Source organism: Atractosteus spatula, chromosome 3, assembly GCF_055471065.1.
Source record: "Atractosteus spatula isolate fAtrSpa1 chromosome 3, fAtrSpa1.hap1, whole genome shotgun sequence".
Lineage (NCBI taxonomy): Eukaryota > Metazoa > Chordata > Actinopteri > Semionotiformes > Lepisosteidae > Atractosteus > Atractosteus spatula.
In genome coordinates, this window is record NC_142708.1 from 26,010,298 (window position 1) to 26,034,246 (window position 23,949).

General features: G+C 35.7%; 1 protein-coding gene across 1 annotated transcript in view; it reads left to right on the forward strand.

Annotated features, from left to right (window-relative positions):
• auh (AU RNA binding methylglutaconyl-CoA hydratase) overlaps positions 1 to 7,830 on the forward strand; it is a 95,548-nt gene extending 87,718 nt beyond the window's left edge. Inside the window, exons 8-10 of the mRNA XM_088909925.1 lie at positions 355 to 405; positions 5,302 to 5,349; positions 6,653 to 7,830. Of these exons, the coding sequence (XP_088766051.1) occupies positions 355 to 405; positions 5,302 to 5,349; positions 6,653 to 6,730 (177 nt within the window). The 3' untranslated portion in view covers positions 6,731 to 7,830. The remainder of the gene's footprint in view (positions 1 to 354; positions 406 to 5,301; positions 5,350 to 6,652) is intronic.
• Positions 7,831 to 23,949: the final 16,119 nt, after the last annotated feature.

A 23,949-nucleotide genomic window follows, 5' to 3' on the forward strand; every position in this document is an offset into this window, starting at 1 on the left:
TATGAATTATATTTTTTTTTTGCTTTGCTAGCCTTTGAGAAACATAACAGACTATTTAAAAATCAAAGGGCTGAGTAACTGTTTAAAAAATGTCTGCCTTGTTGTTCTGTGTGTAGAGAAATATAGTACAATACATACGAGTTCAACTTCTCTAGAGTAGACCCGGCAGAACTGATGTGATCTCATACTAAGCACTGAGCTCTTTCATTCAGTAACTAATCAAAACTTAAACTGGTATGTAGATCATAGTAAGAAGTAAAAATACAGGGAAAAAAACAGCAACTTAAATCCTTTTTCCTTGTTTGTGAAGTACTTTATGTTTATTTAACAATTAACCTTGTTTCTCAATTACAGGGACCCATAGCAGTCAGAATGGCTAAACTTGCCATTAATCAAGGGATTGAGGTAAGATTTTGACACAGAACTCTTGTTAATTTTATACATCATCTCCCATCTCATCAATGCACTCTAAATGCACTCTGGCAGCCATAGTGCGCCAGAACTCACATCACACATCAGCTATCGCTGGGGAGGAGAGCAGAGTAATTAAGCCAATTCATAGTGGGGATTATTAGGAGGCAATGATCGTTAAGGGCCAATGGGAAATTTGGCCAGCTTGCTGGGGTTACACCCCTACTCTTTTCGAGAAACGCCCTGGGATTTTTAATGACCACAGAGAGTCAGGACCTTGGTTTTACGTTTCATCTGAAGGACGGCACCTGTTTTACAGTAGAGCGTCCCCGTCACTATACTGGGGCATTAGGACCCACATGGACCGCAGGGTGAGCGCCCCCTGCTGGCCCCACTAACACCTCTTCGAGCAGCAACCTTAGTTTTTCCCAGGGGGTCTCCCATCCAGGTACTGACCAGGCTCAGACCTGCTTACTTCAGTGGGTTGCCAGTTGTGATTTGCAGAGTGATATGGCTGGCATATAAAACATGTTGTTAATAATTTCTGTGGCATTGTAGGAATCAAATGGGATGACCATGTTTAGCTTCTTGTAAATCTTTGCTGTGTGTAGCAGGGATAGTTAGCCCTGGTCTTTGAGAGCCATAATTCCACAGTGTTTATACAGCAACTCAACTTCTAATGGTATGGATGAATTAAATTTCAAAACCTGCATTTAGATTCATATGTTTTTTGCATGAAATCCTGAACATCAAGCAACCTTCCAAAACAAGAGTTTTTAAATAACAAAAGTTTTAAATTGCTAAGATAAATTAAAAATTGCATTTATAGATACATTTATGGATTATTATGAGTTAATTATAAACCTGTTAGATTTTGTTTTTTCAGTATCAACATTGCTTACCAGTGGTATGTTGCTCTAAACGTTTTAAACTTTTTAAAATGATGTTGGAAAAAGAGTGAAAAATAAAATAGATATATCCCTTTGTCTTTTCTAAAGAATTTGCAGATATGACTGTTGCACTGTTCAATTTATAATCTGGCTATCTGCACAGACAATTAGAAAAGAGAAGCGCATTCATCTAGTCATATTCATTTGGGACTTTGTACATTTGTACAAACAAACCTTGATATAAAATAAGAAAATTTTGTGTTGATGGTTTAAGAAGTGTCAGCAAATCTTCTACAATTATGCAATTAGAAGTTAGGACTATTATTATTTAAAGACTTATTTTAACTTAAGATATTAAATTTCCTGATAAATTGTGGAAGAATACCAATCTTAAGAATATCATAAAACCGGTAACCATGTAAATATTTTCACAGACATGTTTGAAAAGCCATATACTGTGGACTGAGTAAGTGCAGGAATCTTTGTTAAAAGGTTACCCCAAATTTTTTTTTCAGAAAAAAAATAAATTAAGTGTTCTGAAAGGTTTTAAGCTTCAAGGTTTTAATGTCTTTTTAAATGTTTTTATAGCCATCTCTTGATCTACAGCTTTGTCCTGAAGTTCTCATGAAAACCCCTTGGTGCTCGTGGTTGAGTCTTTACTTTGAAATACACTATCCAGCATAAGAAAACCTGAAGGAACTGCAGAATTTATCCTAAAATCATGTGAACCACTACTACTTAACATAGATGGAGGACAATTATCTTGGTGTGTGATTTTGAAGGTGATTGTTACACCTGAGGTAATTTAGGATTGCTATTACAAGGCGCTGGACACTTTGATTATTTTTCAAAAATTATATATTTTTTCCACTAAGATGTTGTGGAGTAGGATGTGTAGATAGATTTTAATTCTTATTTATTCCAGTGTCTTATGCAGAAAAAGGTGAACGTTTTGAAAAAGGTTGTGAACTTTCTATAAGCACTTTAGTTCATAGTTTCAGGTGTATTTGTCTGAACAAATTAGAGGTGGACGGCAAAAAAAATGTTGAGCACATCTCTTAAATACGTACAGTATGTTCCATTCTTCATTTAAATATCTTTCTAAGCATAAATAGCTAAAACAATCTGACATTCATAATAGCAGATCATATTTAACTTTGACCTAAATTGACGATGCAGGACAAAACAACATACTGTAACAACAAAAGGCAGATATGCTCAGTAGGCAGTTTACAATGATTAATTAATGAATTTAATGCTGTATTTCAGTATGTTTTCACTAATAAGCAGTGCTTAATGATCTCTAAGATTGTTAGATTTTTCATCTTTACAAATTCATACTATGTGCATGCTTCTGGTTGCAGCAGCTCCATATACAGCACATTATATTTACAAAAAAACACATTTTCTGAAAGAAACATCATTATGTAACTCAACAAAAAAAACTGTTGCATGAGTCTGGGAACCTGTGAATAACATATGGATGTATGGCAGTCGAATCACTATTTAGGGTGTCCAGCTGATCCAGTGTAAGGCCAGTGTTTCAGCAATTTTCATTCCTCTTCTTGATGAGAACTAAACCAGCTAGCTTAACAGGATTAATGTAGCAGCTACTCCCAGCTCTTTAGGTGATTCTGATTAAATAAGAGCGATAAAACCTGCAAACACACTGGCCAGGACCACTCAAGTTCAACACAAATAACATAACATGCTGACTGTTCATTTATTCCCTTTGTAAAAGAAAGTTTCCATCCCACATACTGATAGACTAGCTGTATTTGGAGTTTAATTTTAGATATTCACCTCCCTAATTTGATGAAGTGCCTCTGGCAGCTACAGCTGAGATTTTTTTTTTGTTTTATGGCAATAACTTTTAACTTACAGTTGCTAAAATGTGCATGGCTTATATTAAAATATGTATGCTGTTTAGCGAATTTCTATTTCTATTTTAAAAAATGCAGAAATTCAGAAACTTCTCTGTCAGTACAGTAGCCATTAGAAACTGTGTTCTCTTTACCTGACCAGGCTTGATAGTCTCTACCGTAATACTGACCATTAATTAATTTATTGGACCTCCTCTTTTTCAGCATGCGACACTGACAAAAGTGAACAATAACAAAAGCATGGACATATCATCAATGTTCTTATTGTGTCTTGGTCCTAAAGGTTTCTTCTGTGTTTTTATTAGTATCTTTTGGTATACTACTGCTGTTCTTGCTGTACCCAACAAAGTTGGTAACTCTTTTTCCGTAGCAGTTCGATAGAAAAATAAAAAAGAATGTTACTTTTTTATCAGTAACTTTTTTATTCTTAAATTACTTCAATCTTCTCGTCTCTGCTATTGTCTCTACTGTTCATTAGGGACAGGTCTTAGTATCATTCATTTTGCATTGTAGTTTCCAGACTTTCTCTTTTATTGTTATTAAGTTGTGTTTCCTCTGCAGCATTTGTAGGATGGAATTTCATTTGAAGAATAAACAGTTTCTTTTTGTGTTTTTTAATGCAATTTTAGGGCTCCCTACTGGGTTGTAATCAGAGGGGCACAAAAGTCACTGAATAGAAACATTCAGATTTTTTCAGTTGTTCACACAAAGCCTTTAAGAACAGTCTGCCTCCCTTAAGTCAGTAGCACATCCTCTGCTCTCCCAAGTAAACCCTTGTCCTGTGAAATTTTATTGTTGAATTTTTCATTATCACCTTCCTAGGTTACAAAGCAGTTCAGAAAACCCTAGATTTTCCAAGTTCTCTAGGTGGTAATGGCACACCGGTCATAGGTCACTAGTCACCTGTGTATATGCAGTCACTTTGAACTATAAAATGTTACCATGAGACCGGTTCAAATATGGCTAAGACTGCCAACTAGTGAACTCAGATCTATCTATGTCTGTTACTTGACTAAGCAGAAAAGAAACTTACCTTTTATTGTGTTACCTGCTGGCAATGCTTATTGAATTCTGTGACAGTCTGCTGTACTTGTGTCATGGTAAACTTTTCTTTTAGCCAGATAGGCACACGGTCTCAACCTCAGCATTTCTGCAGCCCTTCGTTTCTTGAAGCCCTTTGTTTCTGCAGCTCTTTGTTGAAAATGCTTCGATAATCTTTTGCACTTATGGCATATATGGTTCAGTGTTGCACAAGCACATACCATATGCTGGGTGGCACGGTGTCAAAGTGGTTAGCATGCTTCCTTGCAGTGCTTGGAAGCATGAGCCTAAGGCAGGCTCAATTGCTGGGGTGCTATCGGCATGAACTTTGTATGTTCTCCCCGTATTTGCCTGAATTTTCTCCAGGTGCTCTGGTTTCCTCCCACAGGCCAAAGTCAAATACTGTAGGTTAATTGGCTTCAGGGAAAATTAGCACTAGTTCAGTGTGTGTGTGTGTGTGTGTGTGTGTGTGTGTGTGTGTTGTGTGTTTGTATTTTTGTGTTTGTGTTTGTGTTTGTGTTTGTGCGTGTGCGTCTGCGTCTGCGTCTGCGTCTGCGTCTGCGTCTGCGTCTGCCCTGTGATGGGCCTGACCAGGGTATATCCCACCACCAGCCCATTGCTTGCCAGGATAGGCTCCAGCTTCCCTGCAACCTTCTATTGGATAAAGCGGTTAGAAGATGGCTGGATGAAGATGTTTTTTTCCCCGCAGTGAATGTCAAAACTACTAAAAAATGTATTGCCACTTATAGTGAATACTTTAATGTTTTTTGTTATGATTTAATTTTATGATACATCTTTTATGATGTATTTTTTCAGTAGATGATGAACCTACAGTACATAATATCTGTCTACGACCTACATTCTCATTTCTATGAAGAGTAAAAATACGGTGTTTGTAGGGTTGCATTTTATATTTATATTGAATATTGAGGTCAATCTGTGCCATTTCTATTTGGTAATTCATTATACTGTACATTCTAACAAGCACCACAAGAAAAAAAACACCAGAGAGCTCGTGTTTGACTTTTATGTGGGAGTTTTTAAATATCAAGTAATGTTATTTTTTTCTCTTTTAGGTTGACTTGGCAACAGGTTTAGCAATTGAAGAAGCATGTTATGCTCAGGTACCTGAGATCAGGTTTTATATTTATATTTACTTTTTCAAAGCCTTTTTCTGCCAAAAAATACAGTGCCTTGTAAAAGTATTCCGACACTTTCTTTGGTGTCCTATTTTATGAAATTAGAAAATTACTGTATGTGTGCACATTTTTTTAAACTTGATCTCCTATTCAGACCCTGAATGCTCAAATTGAAAAATCCATCCTATAGCATGATGCCCCGATGACAATACTTGACTAAAGGGATGGTTTTGACTATGTTTTTAACCAAATGCTCTGCATTTATACTAAAAGTTACAATGTACACCACAAAACTTTTTGCCACATGGTTACATTATCATGGAATATTTTGATGCAAACTCAGATGCATGGGTCTTTCACTCTGCTGTATAGCCCAGCTTTGTGAAATGACTGGGATATTGTTGATTCATGGTTATTTCCTACCTTCTCGGTCATTTATGTCTATAACTCTTTCAAAGCCATTATTGACCCGTTTGGAAGGACAACCAGATCTTGTCAGTGTCTGGGTGGTGTGATAAACTTATACACTTATTAGTTATTTGTTTTGCCATGTACAATTCCATGTCATGACATTCTTCATTGCTCTTCTTCTGATCTGTACCTTTCTACAGCTTTATCCCTGCATTATTTTGAAAGCTGCTGTGTCTTCATAATTGAAGTTGGCTTGAAATTCAGAACTTGACTGAGAGATCTTATGGAGACAGGTGCATTTATTCTGAAACAATGTGTGCATCTGTTATCGTAGACAGACAGAGGCCACTCAGCTAATTACGTGGGTTGTTAAGATAATTTGGTTCTCCTAAATTAATTGAGGCAAAGGGTTTGAACATATGGAATACTTATGCAAACATGTATTTTCCAATTTCTTTAATATAAATTATCTATTGACTGTACTTCTTTCTCTTTGTTTTTTGTTGCTTTGAATGTGTTTATACTGTTTAATATTAATTGCTACGTCAAAGGCTACAAACTTTAAAGCAACAAAATGGCAAAAGTGCACAAGGGTCTGAATACTATTGCAAGGCACTGGGAATGGCTGTTGTTTCTTGACAACAATTTAAGATTATCTGCTATGTTACTTTCCTCAACTTACCCTCTATTTCCGTTTTTATTCCCCCTTGCCTTTATCTTGACACTCTTTTCCATGTGTGGCCTTCACTTCCCCTTATCGTTCCATCTGTTTACACTGAACACTGACGTTTTGAGTACTTTTAGAATTAGGCAGTTTAGCCCCTGTTACCTTTGTAAAAAATGTTCTTAAGATATTTTTATTTAATGTGCATTGTAGGTAATTCCGACGAAGGACAGACTTGAAGGTCTTGAAGCTTTCAAAGAGAAGAGACCTCCACGTTACAAGGGAGAATAAGAGGAAGACCTAGTGAGCAGTGCTGCCTTCTTTTGCTTTTCACTTATTCTGTGTCATTCATAAGGCATAATGAAAGCGATATAGACCTTCAAAGCTGTTAGCATTTGAGTTGCTTGTGATACATGTAAATGAAAACATATGTAAGGCCGGGAAAACAGTTTGGAGTAGAAAGAAAGACATCATAATGGAATATACACAGTGTTTGGGACAGTTACTTTTAAGAAGTAATCCATTATAATTGTTTACTTTTGCAAGGGGATACTTTTCAAAATTAACAAGATGTTGGAGGAAAAGATTTTTGTCTTCACTTAGAATTATCCGTGAAGTACGTGCATTGTTACTATATGAAGTAATACATTATCTGAATCTGAATATCTTAAAAGCAATTTCCCCCAACTTTTTAATCATTTTAAAAGTATGTTCTTACAGAAGTAACTTCTGTACTTTTAAATTGAAATTTAATTACATTTCCACAAGATTGAATATAAGCTAGTATGTTAATGAACATTGTGAACAGCTGCATTTAGATCTCTATGCTATAGTTTGTCCTAACTACAATATCTGTGGCTATGTCATTCAGCTGTGTTACACATACCGTGTTTCAATCAATTAAGCATTTTAAGAGAATATAAGCAATTTCTTTTTAACAAAAGTAATTAAGAAATGCATCACATGCATTTCACATAAACTAACTTAAATGATTTTTAATACATTTTGGATTTTGAAAATGTTACTTTTGAATTACATTAAAATCACTACAAGGGATGAAATGTTAATGTATTTTGTTTTGTTTAAAAGGTTAAGAATGTCAGTGTCATTGCTGCCTCGCAAAATGTAGTTGTTATAATAAAACATATTGATTAATTTTCTCTGTTAGGAATGCTGTTCGTTATATAATGACCGCACTGCAGTTATATAAACTAATTTAAAAGTACGTCTGGTTTCATGGATTACTAATATTGTTTAAAAATACCTTACTGTAAAAAGGCATTGGTTTACGAAGGAGTGTAAAAGGAATACGTGATCAGTACTGTACTGTATTTAATAACATACTTAGACAAAAATACTAGTACATGAAATAAATATAATTTCATGCTGCATTTAAGGTCTCTTGAGTGTCTGAATACCTCTAATAGTATGAATCTTTTTGTACCATTTTACACCGTGCTCTCTGAATTGTACCTCCAATTTCTATAATAATCACTAACCATAGAATTCTTAATGGGTGTCAAGTATTTTCCAGAAACTTTACAGTGATATTAATGTGGAACCTTGATTTTTAAGAACTGCAAGGATGATTCCCAGAGTTAATTTAGCATTCACAGGTGAAGTTTTTGATTTCCCCACAGATCAAATTGTCAAGATGCAAATCTGTCAGATTGACTTTTTTCAGTGTTTCTAGTGATGAGCAGGACTGTCTCATCACATTTTTAATCTCTTCCTGTCCAACTAGCAACCTAAGATACCAAAACATCCCTTATACAGAGAAAATGAGTAATGGATAAAGAGTTATACAGAGAAAATGTCTAATTACTGCTATATTCATTTTGTCAAACTATATTCATATGAAATTGAATGAGCTTTGCTTCAAGGAATATAAAAAAATCTAAACTAAAATGCAATAAACATACTAAGTGAAAGTAATGAATATTGTTTATTTTTCTTCAAACTCAAATATTTTAGTTGATAACCTATTGCATAATTGAAATCAATCATAAAAAACAATCCACATATAGTGTGTACATTTACATGTGAAAAAGACATTTAAAAATTGCATAGAGACTTTTATTCATGATTTTAAACATTGTGCGTCCTAGTTTCTGATGGGTAAAAAACCCTTATATGCCCGCAATGTGGTAACAAGGTGCTCACAACCTACAATACTTTAAATGTGTCGTCTTCACAAGTCATTACCACACTATTTTTATTGATGTTTATTCCATGAATGTTGTTAAACACTGGTTACAGTTAATAAGCTGCAGATATATAGTACTGTGTATAAATCCTGACATTTTTTTTACTTTGACAATATAGTCAATGCTGTGAATTTAGAGTTGAAAAAATAATCTAAAAAATTGAAAGCCATTGTCAATGGATTCTCTCACTGCAACCTGGCATTTTTTTAATGAACGATTCTACACGTACTGTAATAATTTGCTTCACTTTCTCTGATTGACAACTTAAAAGAATTTGGCACACAGTAAATGTTGAAATCTTAGGTATATTCCATAACTAAGATGCAGTGGTATTTAATTTGCTTTAACATAATCTAAGATTGTTAGGAAATAACTGAAATTACATGGAAGTCATACACAACATACTTAAGATTTTTTAAATAAGCTATACTTTTCCTACCATCTTTCATTACTTAAAATTGACAAAACATTTTGGAGGTTCTTCTTTCATTCCTTGGAGACTTCCAGGGTTATTTGTCACTGTCTTAACAGTATGCAGAATGTGTCAGATCCATTCTAACTGATTGAGACAGCAATTATAATAGGGGAAAACATAACATGTTTAGGTGGCATACAATGATAGTTATTTAGCACAGGTTTCACTGAGCAGTCTAGTAGTTTGAATTGTGGCTTTCATCTACTTGCCTTCATAGCCTGGTTAGGTACAGTAAATAAAGAGTTCCAATTCTTTTTATGTGTACACAGTTTTGTACACTGAGGGTGTAAATTATAGTTTTGCCTGAGCAATTCTATTGCTCAGATGGGAGAGACAGGAACAGTTAAGCTTTTGATCGATATGAATATTTTAATCCAGACAGCATTGTTTGTGATATTATTACTACAAACAGTTCTCTTGAAAATGTCCCCCCTTTTGGTTTTATCTTTATGGGAATTCAGTGTTATGGTTGTAAGGGTCTTTAGCAGCCCATTAGTATCAACACAGTCCAAATCATTTCCAGAGGAGTAATTGTGCTGCAGGTACAGTAGCTCATCCCCTAATGTTTCAGTGGAGTTCACTTTCACTGCTAGGTTAGTAAATGGATTTAATGGATTTAAAATGTAATTATTAATTTAAAAGGAAGATTTAGTCTGTATGTCTAGGATTGTTATCAAATTCAGAAAAGAGACGTATTACCTGCTTGATGGTATTACATGGCTTTGGAGATCCAACTCCAGATATACGATATACTGTACATTACATGAGACAGAGTAAAGTCAAGTTATTCTATAACCTTTGACTTTACATTTTATTAATGCATGCAATTTTATGATGATAAACATGAATAATCAAATGTGATGTGTGTTATATAGGGACCACTACGTACATAATTGATTTACATAATCAACCTATTACCTATTGAGTTCACCATTAACAGATAGGAAATGTCATAGACTGACAAGTAGTGTAGCAGATAGATGGCATTAATGTTCATTCTTTCAATCTGTAAAACAACTGCCAGATTAGCAAACTTCAGTGATAGCTGATATTGGGGGGATTAGCGGTCTCTACTTTTACTCAAAACATTAGTTTGAACCAAATGAAATAGTCATTGCAAGACAATGATTGCAGATTAAAGCAGAAAGTCTTCAGTGACTCTTGCCAAATGACGATGAGACTTAACAACGTTAAAGAACCTGCACAAAGAAGGAGGCATAATGTAAGGTCTCAGCACGTGTATTTGTCATGGCGCAGCAGGTTGTACAACATCCTTTCCGGTACTGTTTCATTATGATTTGTGGAACTAACAAATGTTGAAAGGAACATTTGTTTTTCAAGACACTTGAGCCCTGCAAACCTTGCATTCCCCACCTGCTGCCTCCTCAACTTTTTCTGTCCAGGCTCAGCTGTCACCTCTGTAGATGTGCTTGGCCAGCCCGACCTTTGACAGTCAGGAACACATACTGCCCTTCAGGTGTCTGTACTAAACAGTGAACATTTGATGGGTGACAGGGACCCGGAAGTAAGTTTCTTTGCCACAGAGGTCTCTGAGTGCTGAGGCAGCAGTGTTTCCTTCCTGACAGCTGCGTTTTCCTTAGTAGTTTCCTGCAGTATCAGGACAACCAATTTAGCAGTTTGTGATTGTATTTCTAGTAATGGGTATGGATAGGTGGAGCAAGAAAAACAGATGGAAGTGTTTGTGTGTATTACTAAAAGAGAGGGTTTTACTTTCTGAGCCCCATTTAGTTGAGTAAGTTATTTTTTAACATGCTGGTAATCATTGACCTGTACAGTATGTTGCTCATAAAATATTATTGAAGTACTTATTTACTTAGACCTCACACAGAAAAAGATGCAGCATTAAAACTCTGTTAAGCGCTCTTACACACAACACTATGACAGTTCTCACCAGTTATCTTGTCTAACAGATAATTACATTACTTACAGTAATTTATGCTTTACCTAGTTACTCCTGCTTTGCAGAATCTGGTCTTATGAAAGTTCAGAATGCGAGTTCATTTTTTGTGATTATCCGTCATTGTCAAGGATGTGGAACCGAAGGAGCTGAGCTCACAAACTTTTAAACTTTTAAACAATTTAAAATTTTTGCTCACTTATTCAACCCCCCCACCACCACCACCACCACCAGCAGCAGCAGCAGCTTTAGGCTAAAAAAAACGAAGTATACAAACCACATCCCCCTAGGAAATAAAATGTGTACAAGTCGATCTACATTTTTTGAAAACAGAAAATGAAAAGCAATAGTTAAATCATTTTGAAAACCATTTAAATCAAGTATTTAATTACACTATTTTACACATTTACTCTGTCAAAACCATGGAAATAATTTATTTTAATTTATTGCAAATTGAACAGCTAATATAAAACTGCATTTTAACATATACTGTAGAACAGTTTATGTCTCACTATTTAATTTCATTTCCAGGCTAATACAATTTGATGCTACATCTTTGGGAACTCAGATGATTTATGTCTTGTTTAAACTGCTGTCAGACCCTATCCTATAATTCTACAGAATGCTTAACCTTTTTGGTCAAATGTTAAATGATTGCCAGTACATCTTCTGCTCCCCACACTGTATGGGAGGCATGTGATGGACTGTAAAGTAATACCAGATGAAAAGTGAACTAAATTAATTGATCTGGATAAAAACAGTAGCAAACCTTGTACATAGACATATTGTCATACAGAAACCTTATGTCTTTCTCAATTTAAGGTTTCTTATATTTTTTATTCTAATTTTATATATTTTTTAATTGTCTTAATACTTTTTTCAGTTTATTTTTTGTATTAAAGATGACCTGTTAGTTCTTCTCTCAAAAATATCCAGTACATAATGCTAATAAAATATTAAGTATTAAACAAATGTTCAATGTTTTCTTTTTTAATGTATCTTACTAAACATTTACATGCACACAAACTTTACTATTTCCAGTCAAATAATGTTACTTCTGTGACAAGTCTTTACAGTGTGTTGAAGCTTACAATTATTTTTTTGTTTGTCTTGTGTTTACAGTAATTTAAAATTTAATTTAACACTGTGATTTGAACCTGTCCTTGTTTCATTGCAGTTATGAGGGCTATTTATTGACATACTGTACAAGTGGACTTCAAGAGCACAAGATCACAGTTGTAGATAATTAAAGATTATAGACAAGGGGTATTGTTTTTTTAACACTGTAAATAGTTTTTAAGCAAGCAAAGTCTAGCTATACTACTTTCTATGATAAAGAATTCTGCAAATCAATGCAAACCAAGTGTGATTTCAAGGAATCTCAGTCTCCACTCATAAAATAGATATTTTGACAGCAATTAGACACCTCAGCAAAAGACATTTGCTCAGCAAAAGATTGTTTGTAACTTGGGAATCATCATTGAAAAGTCAGTCAGGAGTTCAGTCACGAAAGCACCTTAGTCACGTACTGTAAATCCAAAAGCACACCATCAAAGAACAATCCCAGGTGAATCCTACATGCATTCACCTGATCTGTTTATGATCAGACCACAGAATGGGGGAGGCTGGTACCTTCTGCGAATGGTATGATAATGAATGGACCATGTGGTACTTGCTTGGTGGTTCCTACTGAGCCATTCAATCACCGGGTAGGTGCAGCAGGCCATTCCAATCAACCACCCTCACACTGCTGATGCACATTCAATGGTCTAATTACAAACACATCGGCTGATGCATCTAATGATGGAGAGGATCGCGAGCAATCTTCATCTGTTACCACTTTTGTAGTGTTGGGCACATTGTATGCGCAAGGATAAATAGGATGAGCTGGTGTGCTGGGGCAGTGGGGTGGCTACAGTGATTAGTATTGCTGCTTTGTAGTGCTGGGGCTCTGGGTTCAATTCCAGATCTGGGGTGCTATCTCTGTGCAGTTTGTATGTGCTCGCCATATCCACATCGGTGTCTTCCAGGTTCTCCAGTTTTCTCCCACAGTCCAAAGACTGGCCTTAGTGTGAGTATTTGTGTGTCTGTGTGTGTGGAGTGGCATTCTTTCCAGGGTGTGTCTTGCCTGGTGCCTGTTGCTTGCCAGGATAGGCTTCAGCTCCCCTGCAACTCTGTAATGGATAAAGTGGTCATAAAACTGGTGGCTGGTGTGGAGTTTTCAGAACAATCCTCCTAACAGCATCACAGTCAGGACTACTGTACCATCATGCTAATAAGTTCACAATACAATGTAAATGTAACTGGGAGAAAATGCTGTTTTTATAAAATTCATATTAAAAAAAATCTTATAATGAAGAGAACAGACTTTCCTGTGGTGACTTAATTAATAAAAATCCCTACATTCTGTCGAGGTTCCAGGGGTCTTCGGTGGCAATGAATTCTCCAAGTTGTTTTTTATAGGGTTAAATCATGAAAAAGATTTCTGCTGGAATATTTGAGAATGATCCATATCCTTATTAAATTTCATTAAAAGAGTATTCCATAGGTTTTGAATACATCCTGCAAGTACCTTCACTTATTGAACAAATTAAAAAAAGCTATTAACTTAATTTACAAAGACAGTATGCAAATGTATGGCTGGTATTAATAAGCAAGACCAGTTGTGAAAATCTCAGGATCACCAATCATTAAAAATGTCTTTTCTCTGTGCTGAGAAGACCTTTTCTGTAGGTCATGAATAGCATGTTAATCTGTTTCTCATTGTGTATTCATCTGAACTTCAGAAAGCAATTATAAAAAAATATGGCAGACATAGTGGCACTTCACGATATTCATGTTCAGTGTTACAGCATTAAAAAGATAACATACAGTGGGTTCAAAGGCTTGCAAAGCAAAATAAATGTCTGTGGTTAAAGTGACATTGGGATCTTGCTCATCTACTGATTTTTATTTGATAGTTTTTCTTTTACGGCCTGAGCTGAAAAAATAAATTGATATTTTCCGATGTGTATATAATCTAAATGCTTCTGCAAATGTAAATAAATGGGGTTCAGTCACTTCTGTTCTTCATAAAAAGATGTTATACTGTAGTTGAAAATAGTAAATTCTGTGGCAAACAGATCCATAAAATATTGAAAAAATTCCCCACCCACATGAAAACAACATTTTTTGACACTGCTCTATCATCCTGTTAAGTTACACCATGTCCTTTTGAAAACTACAATAACTCTGTCATGTTTCGTTGATTGTATATTATTTGGCTTTTTATTGCTAAAGTGTGGAGTGTATACTGTATACTGTATCAATGTTTATTATTATTTTTCTAACAATTCCCTTGTTGTTTACGTGGTTGTGTTATAGCATAGATTATGTACTATGCTGTAATATAGTCATGTATGGTACTTTATTGGTATTGATGATTGCTTTGAGGGTTGTTCAGCACATATCATTTCATATGGATGTAAATTAAATAACTGACTTTATTAGTGTGCCATGACAGTAATTATCTTGTAAATATGTAAAGTTTGAGAGATAATCTCACCATGTATATTGAGGAAATCAAGTGAAGCCACTTCTGAAGGTGTTATAATCAGCTTTTCAAGTACAGTTGTTCTATCACTCATTCAGACATCACTACCCTGAAATCAGCAAGAAATCATCAGAATCTGTCAGATAGTGAACCTCTAGTTCTCCCTGTGTTTTATGTAAAGATAAGTTGTTTGTAGACAATGGAGATTTATATAAGGATTCCTGAAGCTTTGCATGATTAACAATCCAGACATTTATTTAATATGAGAGATCATCTAAATTCATATACTGTATTGTACATGGTGAATTAAACCTGGATATTAGGTGATGACATCACTTTCTAGTCTAACATTTATTTTTTGAATATCTAGCCTTCATCTTCATACTGTAGTAAATATGAAGGCATTATGGTTGACCATGTTCTTAAAACACATGTGACAAGAGAGAATCAAATCATGGTTTCAATATACATAACCATTGTATAAGATTTGGTAACATTTCTTACAGTAGACATATGTTTCCCAGAATGTTCGATTTAATAATGCTATCTTTTTGGAATCTACCTGAATAAGTGCTTTACAGTATTTACATATTGTACTGAAAGGTGGGAAGTAAGGTTCCAAAAGTAATGCATGATACCCTACCAGCCCCTGAAAAATGTATTGTGGTACACAATGGTTGAGCAAATTCTAGTTAAGTGCAGGGAAAACTTGCAAAAAGTGTGAACAGAGAGACCTGATAAAGCATCATGTAAATCAGGGATTTTTAACCTATGGGTCACGACCTAAAAATGGGTTGTCATGCTGTTTGGGGTGTGTCGACACAAAACTCTTTAATAAATTTAAATAAAACACAAGTGTGTTTTTACAGAAGCCTTATAGTGCCACTGACAAATAAAATATTGAGTTATTTTACGGTATAGTATACAGCAAACTTTTGCAACATTATTTAAAAATAATTGCTTAGGAACCAGAATACCATCTCCAGGAAAGTACCATCTTCATTAAGCAGAATAAAAGAATAATTTCACACTATAGGTAAATAGTACTACAGTACTGTATATGAAGGAAAAAGTTTAATACTTTTAAGATCTATTTTAGACATCAAGCATAACTGCTGGTAATAGAGCATTCCTGGGTTAAATGTGTGGAACAGTATGACATATTCCTACAATGTCTGCTACATCCCAGAGAAAGTGACTTACAGTAATTGTCACACACAAATCAACAACAAAAAAAAAACAGTTGTCACCAGCCTCCTGGGGGTGGTCATGTGACCATTTGCTGCATCACTTCCTGTTACCAAGGTGCTGTGCAGAAGGCCTGTGTGTGGGGGATGAGTTGAGTTTAGGAGCTGGCCATCAAGAGCAGATTACACAGATCCAGCATTACAAAGACGCTGCTCTACAATTTTCAAAAACAAGCAGAATCACTAAGTGTGCTCTGGATCAAAGTGAAAAATAAAAGAAATAAAACATTCTGAGGAGGTAGAGGACGTTTTACTTCCGTTTTCTCTGACTTTTCAGCACTGACTTTCACAAAAAATAATTAATCAATTACAATGAGATCATGACTTAAGAAGCAGTCTTTCAAATACACAGCCACGGTTTGAGCAACTTTCATTCACACCTTGTACAGAGTTGAGGCTCACATTTACTGTATATACCCATTACTGTTTACGTTTTGTGCTGTTTTTTAATGTGTTTCTAATATTTGTGCTTTTGCAAACCTGTTTACTACAGTGCAAACTAATAAACTAATAATGAATCCTATTTTTATTTAACTTTTTACAAGTATCTAATTTCTCAAGCTTTAGTTATATCGTAATACAAATATTAAAACAATAGTAAGTTAATTCAAAACCAAACCATGGATCACTTTGCTGACTCCCACACTTAATTTGGGTCCCAGTCAAAAAGTCAATATTTTAATCCTCATTGCACTTCAGGATTAACAATTCAGTCAAATTAGTAAAGCTGCAATATGGCCCTGGCATCTCTGGTTGAAACAGTTGTATAACTTAAGCATAGGCTGCAAATCAAGCCAATTATCTCGAATGTGAAGTGATGCCATTAAAATCTTGCAAGTCTTTCGAAAATAAAGGGTACATATAATTAAGGACCAAGTATCTTTTATATTAATTAATTTTATTTTTATAATTAATATTAATTTTACAATCTGATATTTTTTTCTGAACATTTTGTAGCGCATTCATACACTTCCATTTTAATGTAATGCATTGTTCCATTAGAAATTCCTTCATTGCTTTATTAGTTGTCTGTACTTGTGTAATGTTTCTCGGCTTAATAATTGAACAGTGGAATTTTAATGGTGCTATAGAGCACTTGGTGTTTTGATTATTATTGAAACATGCATTTCTAAAACTAATAGCTTAATTTGCGTTTTGCCACTTAATCCTAAAATGAAAATTCCACTACGCTAATGTCATAGGCTTACCTCATGTTCTATATTGTATTACTCACTAACAGAATAGAGTGTAACAGAGAGACTGAGCCCAGATTTGTGTAAATAGCTCCCTTTGTTCCTGTGTTCTCCCTGTTACTAATCATCTTCTTGTTTTTCAGTGCGTGTGTCTGTGGCACTAGAATGGGGCATGGCCATTGGAGTGAAAAAAGGAAAACTGGTCTGCCCTGGAGGTGTCTGGTTATGTAGCACCCAATGGGGAGTGAAAGGAGAGAAGGAAAGTACAGTAAGTGGAGGTACCCCCTTGTGAGATGATGGGATTTGGTATGTGGAGGTCTCTTCCACGTATGTTACCACTGCTCCAGCATGAGAGAAATATAGGGGCAAACTTGAGATATCCTGAGACAGGGATAGTGTAGTTTTCTGTTACCAGTGCTCATTATCCTCTATTTGCTATTTCTGCAATAAATCTGTTAAACTCATGGATGTGTTTGAGTGAATTCAGCAGCATCCAGATGGACATAAGTGGGAGAAGAAGCAAAGAGAAGTATAGTGACGTATTATCCCAGGGAAGCCTCAGCTGTTTGAGACCTGCGAGAAAACTATGGCAATGGTGGCAGATGGAGGCAGCACAAGATGAGGGGCCTGAGAGGCTGCAGGAAGCAATAACTGCATGATTGTGATGTGAAGCAGGGCTGGGTAGGTCAGGTACATGATGAACAATGGATAAATAACGCCCAGTGACCCCTAAAGTTCTTCTGGTAAAACTGATTCTGTCTTTATGCAAGGTTGAGCTGGAAGAGATACCAGCTGCTGGCTAAGTTCAGCCTGGTGACGGCAGTGAACATGGTCAGGAGGAAGCGTGTCTCTGGCTGCAAAGCAGAAAAACTGGCGTTCTCCCAATCTGGCTCAGTAACGGTTTGGCAATTTGGCGTTCACAGTGGCTGGACGCAAGGGAAATACCGCTTACATACCTAGTGCCTGAGAGAGAGGAGTTAGATCAGTCTGAGTTTCAGCAGCCAGCTCAGGCTGGAGATGGCGCAGTGTGGGGTCCTGTGGTTGGAGTCTACAGGCAGCCACGAATCAAAATCACCAAGAAAATTAAGCAAAGGGGATAAAAAAAGTCTACAGCCAGAGGTCTGGAAAAGGAGGTAACCAGACCAGGTGACCAGGCTATTTTGTGTAGCTATGCAGGAGAGCCAAGGAGGGGAACTAAACACCTCCCTGAAGAAAACAGCACCATGCTTCACTAAGTCTGGAGAGGTTGGGCTGAGGAACCAAACTAACTCAGCGGCTGATGCTCATCTCCCACCTCTGGGGACTGAGTAACTGTAGCATGAAAAGGGGACAGAACATGAAACCCCAGCAGATGGCGCAAGTACCACAGCATAGTGTTGTGGGAGGGTTGGCCAATGATGTCATCACTCCAACACCCCCAAAATTTAGGATAATTGAGTTTATTCTTCCTTTCGGATGGACGACATTGGGAAGTACAGACGCAGCCACCTAGAATAAGCGAGGTAGCAGTATACTGCAGTATGCACCTTGTGTCTTGAACAGCACCACGGCATGCCTTTCTTATTTTTTCAAATAATCGCATGCAGAACTCCACTGCACTGTAAAACAGCCATGTGGTGCAGTGAATCCAAACAGCTGCGTGTGGTTGTCAGACAAATCAGTACAATATTAAATGTTTATTATCCCATTAGTGCATTCCTGTGATAATCATACTGTATGCATATTAGCAACAAACAATTTCATTAAATACAATGATTACATTTTTGAGACTGGATGTTGATATCACATTGCTTACAAATAGATATGTCACAAAATGTTATGACAGTAGATTTTATATAATAGAATTATTAGTAGTTTTATGAATAGTAATTAGAAAACAGATAGCTTTAGATTTTAATTAAAATACTGTATGTATATATACATATACACATTATGGTTTTATTAACATATAGTATTTAAAAAGCAAACTAAAAAACTAAGAAGAGTGCAGATTAAAATAAAACTTTTAGATTAGTGATTTGAATATTGTCTCACATACTGTAAGGCTCATTGTAGCTGATACAAGTACTCACTTTGCACTATACTGTACTTAAATTCTGTTTAATTTTCATTTAAATGGCCACTTGCAAAACAATGTTGTAAATAATTACATTTAGTTGATATATCTGTTCATATTACTTCACACAATTCTTTAACTCAGCAACTTTCCTTACTCATTTTGACATTGTTTTGCTCTGTCTAACTGAAATTGTATCATCATGAATAGTAATGTTGAGAATGTGGGGCATTGGAAAATATAATCTCTTTGGCTTACATGCAGAATTAAAAACTACAGTACATTCTCTGGTTGGTGAGGCATATACACTTCCTGTTCATTTCAAGAAATCAAATTAAAATATTTTGGAAAGGTAAAATTACTAATTGCCACTTTGTCCCTTCATGACATACTGTAGCTAGGAGTTAAAATACATATTAAGGCCTCAGTGAGACCTGCAGGACAGCATGATTGAAAGGCAGATTAGTATGTCTATAAAATACTATGTAAAAGCTGAAATTTCTTGTCACTAGGTGCTATGAAAAGCCAAACAAGATGTATTGTACCACAATCGATTAGTGGCTGCCCAGCTCACAGAAGTGTTTCACAATATTGTGCATCAGCATTTGTATTGGGGATGTACTATATCAGATATGACATTATCTATTTTTATCAAATCTCTCCAGATATTTACAGTACAATGCATTGCATGGAATGAACTGGACTTAAAAATGCAGTGGAATGTCCTGATTTGGGGCACAGCACACATACAGTAATACCGGGGAGCAAGGTGGTGGAGAGAGAGAACAGGAGAAACATACTGTAAAAGTACAATGTAAACTTCACACTGAACACGACCGTGTTTAAAAAGAGCTCTCAGTTTATTTCTCTCTAGCTGGCCTAGTGGTTGTTTTTATTTACAAAAGACATTACAGTACAAGACTTTTCAGAAACAAAAATACTGTACAGCCACAGTAGCTAGGCTATTTTATATAACATACTGTATAAAGTACGTTCTATTCTCAGGACATATTAGAGATCATTATTAATGATCTTTTAATCATTTTTCGCATTAGAAAAATCATTATTAGATTAAGATAAACTCAGAATAAATTAAGCTGCCATTTCAGTAACATCTAATGCAACACAACTGCCACTTATCGATCTGTTTTCAGGAGTGATAGGCTGATTGTGACACACCTGCCAAAATGTGGGTAAAATGCAGTGTGCTTATATTAAACGTGAGATTTGATGCATATTCTAGAAGACTGCATCTGTAAATTATTTTGGAAAAGTGAAACAATGATATTTAAAAGATTGTCCTTGAATTTTCCAAGTCTTCTGTAAGATCAACTATAGGTTCTTTGTTGTAACGTTATCCCCTCTTTGATCAGAACCCTCATGGGAATATGAATAAATTTCTCAAAGATGACAAAGGCAGCGTTTATCATCATGAGGAGAACAAGGAACTCAACAGGAAATGTAACAGGAAACATACTCCACAATACTGTATCTCACCACAAGTGTAGTCAGCTTGCATCATCAGGGGAAAAACACCACACAGACTTCTTTGTCTTTTCCCTTTCAGTGGACAGATTTTGTGATCATCAAGGAAATGAGTAGTACTTTGTATCACTCAAAATGCATAACATATTAATATTTCCACAGCATACCTTGAAAACTACCATGTTAGCCAAGCATATTACAATATTACAGTAGTTAACAAACAATCTGTTATTAAGTATTATTATTGTAAACCTAAAGAAAATGGTTTGCATTGGAACTTTAATTCTGGTTTAGGTGAAATTCAGTTTGTGTAAAATTCAGGGCCTGGTTTACTTAAACAAAGAGTGAAGAATTAAGACAGGGAAGAAGGATCAAGCAGAGATAACAAAAATGAATGATTCCATCAAAGAAAGACTCAAAAAAAAAGTTTTACAGCTGCTTGTAACTGTTTTGCATTGATTAGCTTAAACTAAGAATGAAGATGGGTGTTTCTCTTTATGCTGGGGGATGTGGTCCACACAAGAGTTTTTTCAAAACCCTAACAGTGAAACCTCCTGGGAAAACTACTTAACTAAGCTGCCATTACACAAACTACACTGAGCACATTTTGCAACCATTAGCTTCACAGAGCAATGCCTTTTCACTCAAGCAGGAAATGGAAACGGGGGTTGGGATTGCATTGCCTCAGGATCTTGGGAATGATTAATTGATTGATGTAATCCTTATGTAATAAAGAAAGAAAGCAGGAAATAGCATCCAAATCATTTTTTTTTTCTAAATTTATAAAGAGGCCTAGAGCACAACCATACAGTACAAGTCATTAACCTTTTAAATAAAGAAACGCTAAAAAGCAAGGAAGTAAATAAAAATAATTTTAGTACAAAAGACGATGTAAAGCATTTTTATTTTTATTTATTTTTATTACTGTACACCATACAACACTGTGCAACAAACACTGAACTCATTTAAGTTTAGGAAAGCGCAGAAAGGCATATTCTGTGTATATATTGTGAAAATGAAAACTAATTAGCTATTGCTGTTTCTAGAAGTCTCTTTACAGTATATGGTCCCAATCCCCCCGTGTTGTTAGTCCTCAAGAATGAATTAATATGAATTTTCATAATGAGTAGTAACTGCATGCTCTGAAAAGACTCCATAAACCTGAAAGGCAATTGTTGTACAATAGATGTATATGAGGAAGTAGACTCGTCCATGAGGGAGGAGTTTATGTTGTGAAATAGAATTATCGTTTGCCCCTTTATTGCAGCCAAGGACCAGATACACTGTAACAACAAACCATTTGATAAAGAGAGTTGCTGTAAGTGATTTGTCAAAAAAGGCCAAAACTACTGAAGACAACACACAATCTGCAGGCAATGACTGGTTAGCCTTTGTTTTAGTTTAGTTTAGTTTTAGCATATACCTTTTTACTTAAAAGCAAAAAGCATTTTTTATTGCTGAGCAAATCTGATATTTTTTAGTAACTGTTGTTAGTTCCCAGTTGTAAACTTTTCACTTCCTATTTTGCCAGCAGACATATCACCCTGCATCTCACAACTGACAACCCCCTGAAGCTCAGCAGGTGTGAGCCTGATCAGTACCTGGATGGGAGATCATCTGGGAAAAAGTAAGTTTGCTGCTGGAGAAGGTATTAATTAGTGGGGCCGGTAGTGGGCGCTCACCATGCGGTCTGTATGGGTCCTAATGCCCGAGTACAGTAATGGGGACACTATACTTTATAAAGGTGCTGTCCTTCAGACATACAATCAAGGTCCTGATTCTCTGTGATCATTAAAAAGACCCCAGGGTGTTTCTCGAAAAGAGGGGTGTAACTCCGAGGTCCACGCCAAATATTCAATTGACCTTTACCAATCATGGCCTCCTAATAATCCCCATCTATGAATTGGCTTCATCACTCTGTTCTCCTCCCCACTAATAGCTGGTGTGTGGTGAGAGTTCTGGCACACTATGGCTGCTGTCGCACCATCCAGGTGGATGCTGCACATTGGTGGTGGTGGAGACGAGTCCCCATTACCTGTTTAGTCCTTCGAGTGGAGTGTCCAGAACAGCACTATATAACTGTAAGGAATTATAACGTACATATTATTATTTCAAATGGTTGATTGATGTCTAAATTCTTGGGTTTACCAATCTCTCTACTGTATGTCTACAGATATGAGAGGTTATGACATACTTGGAACAAATTCATGAAGGACATTACTGTACATCACAAACACTTGTCACTAAAGAAAAGTTATGTATCCAATCTTGGCAAAATATATCAATTAAGATCAGTGAATTTTTCTAAAAAGCAATCTGGAATTGCAAATTAATTTCATTTTGTTGTCTGCTAATTTGGAATGACCAATCTTATCAGCTTGACACACTTGTATTTTTAACACTAAAATGTTTTATTCTCTGCATAAAAACAGCAATACATCTATAAAATGTAATAGATGAGAGAAACAGATTCTAAGGCAGAATAAATGGGAGAGGAAAAACAAGCACATAGTGTAGAATGATATTTATGGGTACTGGAAAAATAAAATAACTGACCTACATAGACACAGGTTTGGCATAGTTGAAATTTTAATTACGTTGAAAAATAGTTCTCTTAGGAAGTATGCTTGAATTTAAAGATGCCCTTGGTTTCCATGAATTTAAGTTTTTTTTACCACAATGATCTATTATTTATTAATGTTAACTGCCTGATGTACACTGGGTGTTAAATTTAAATATTAACAATCCAAATTGTGTGTACAGATGTTAATAATTAGCTAAGAATTCTCAGAATGACTTGTAGACCTAATATCTAATTTCTTGCAATGAACTTCTGATGTACACTTCTGGAGTGGGTCTTGACTCTTTTTAAAACAGCCCTAACTCCCTTTAAAATAAACAAATGTGTGCAGCAATGTGCTTTCTCATTGTTAATGGCAGAAATGCAAGAAAGTCACAACCACATCAGAAGCTACACCCTGCCTCCATCATCCCATTCACCCATGAATCCAACAGATAGAAACAGCTCCAAGAAAAAAACATTAAGAAAGAACTATATTCAAGAATAAGTAATAAAAGACAAGGGCCTTGTCTTTCTCACACCTGAAGAAGGCTTCACGGCTGAAACGTTGTCTTTTCTTTCTTCCTTTTTTCAGCATGGAATAAACCTTGAACTTGTTCCTTTGCAGCCTACGCATGCTGACGCAGCTACCCACCTGAACATATATTCAAGAACAGTAGGCCATGGGATAGGGGTTTCAAAGAAGCACCACCTTGTTTTAGCTCCACCAGCTGTGGTACATTAAGCAATTATTGTCTATGAAATGTTCCAGGAAGTGTTCATTCCATTGTACTGAGATAACTCTTGTTCATGCTTTATATAAAACATGTTTAAGTT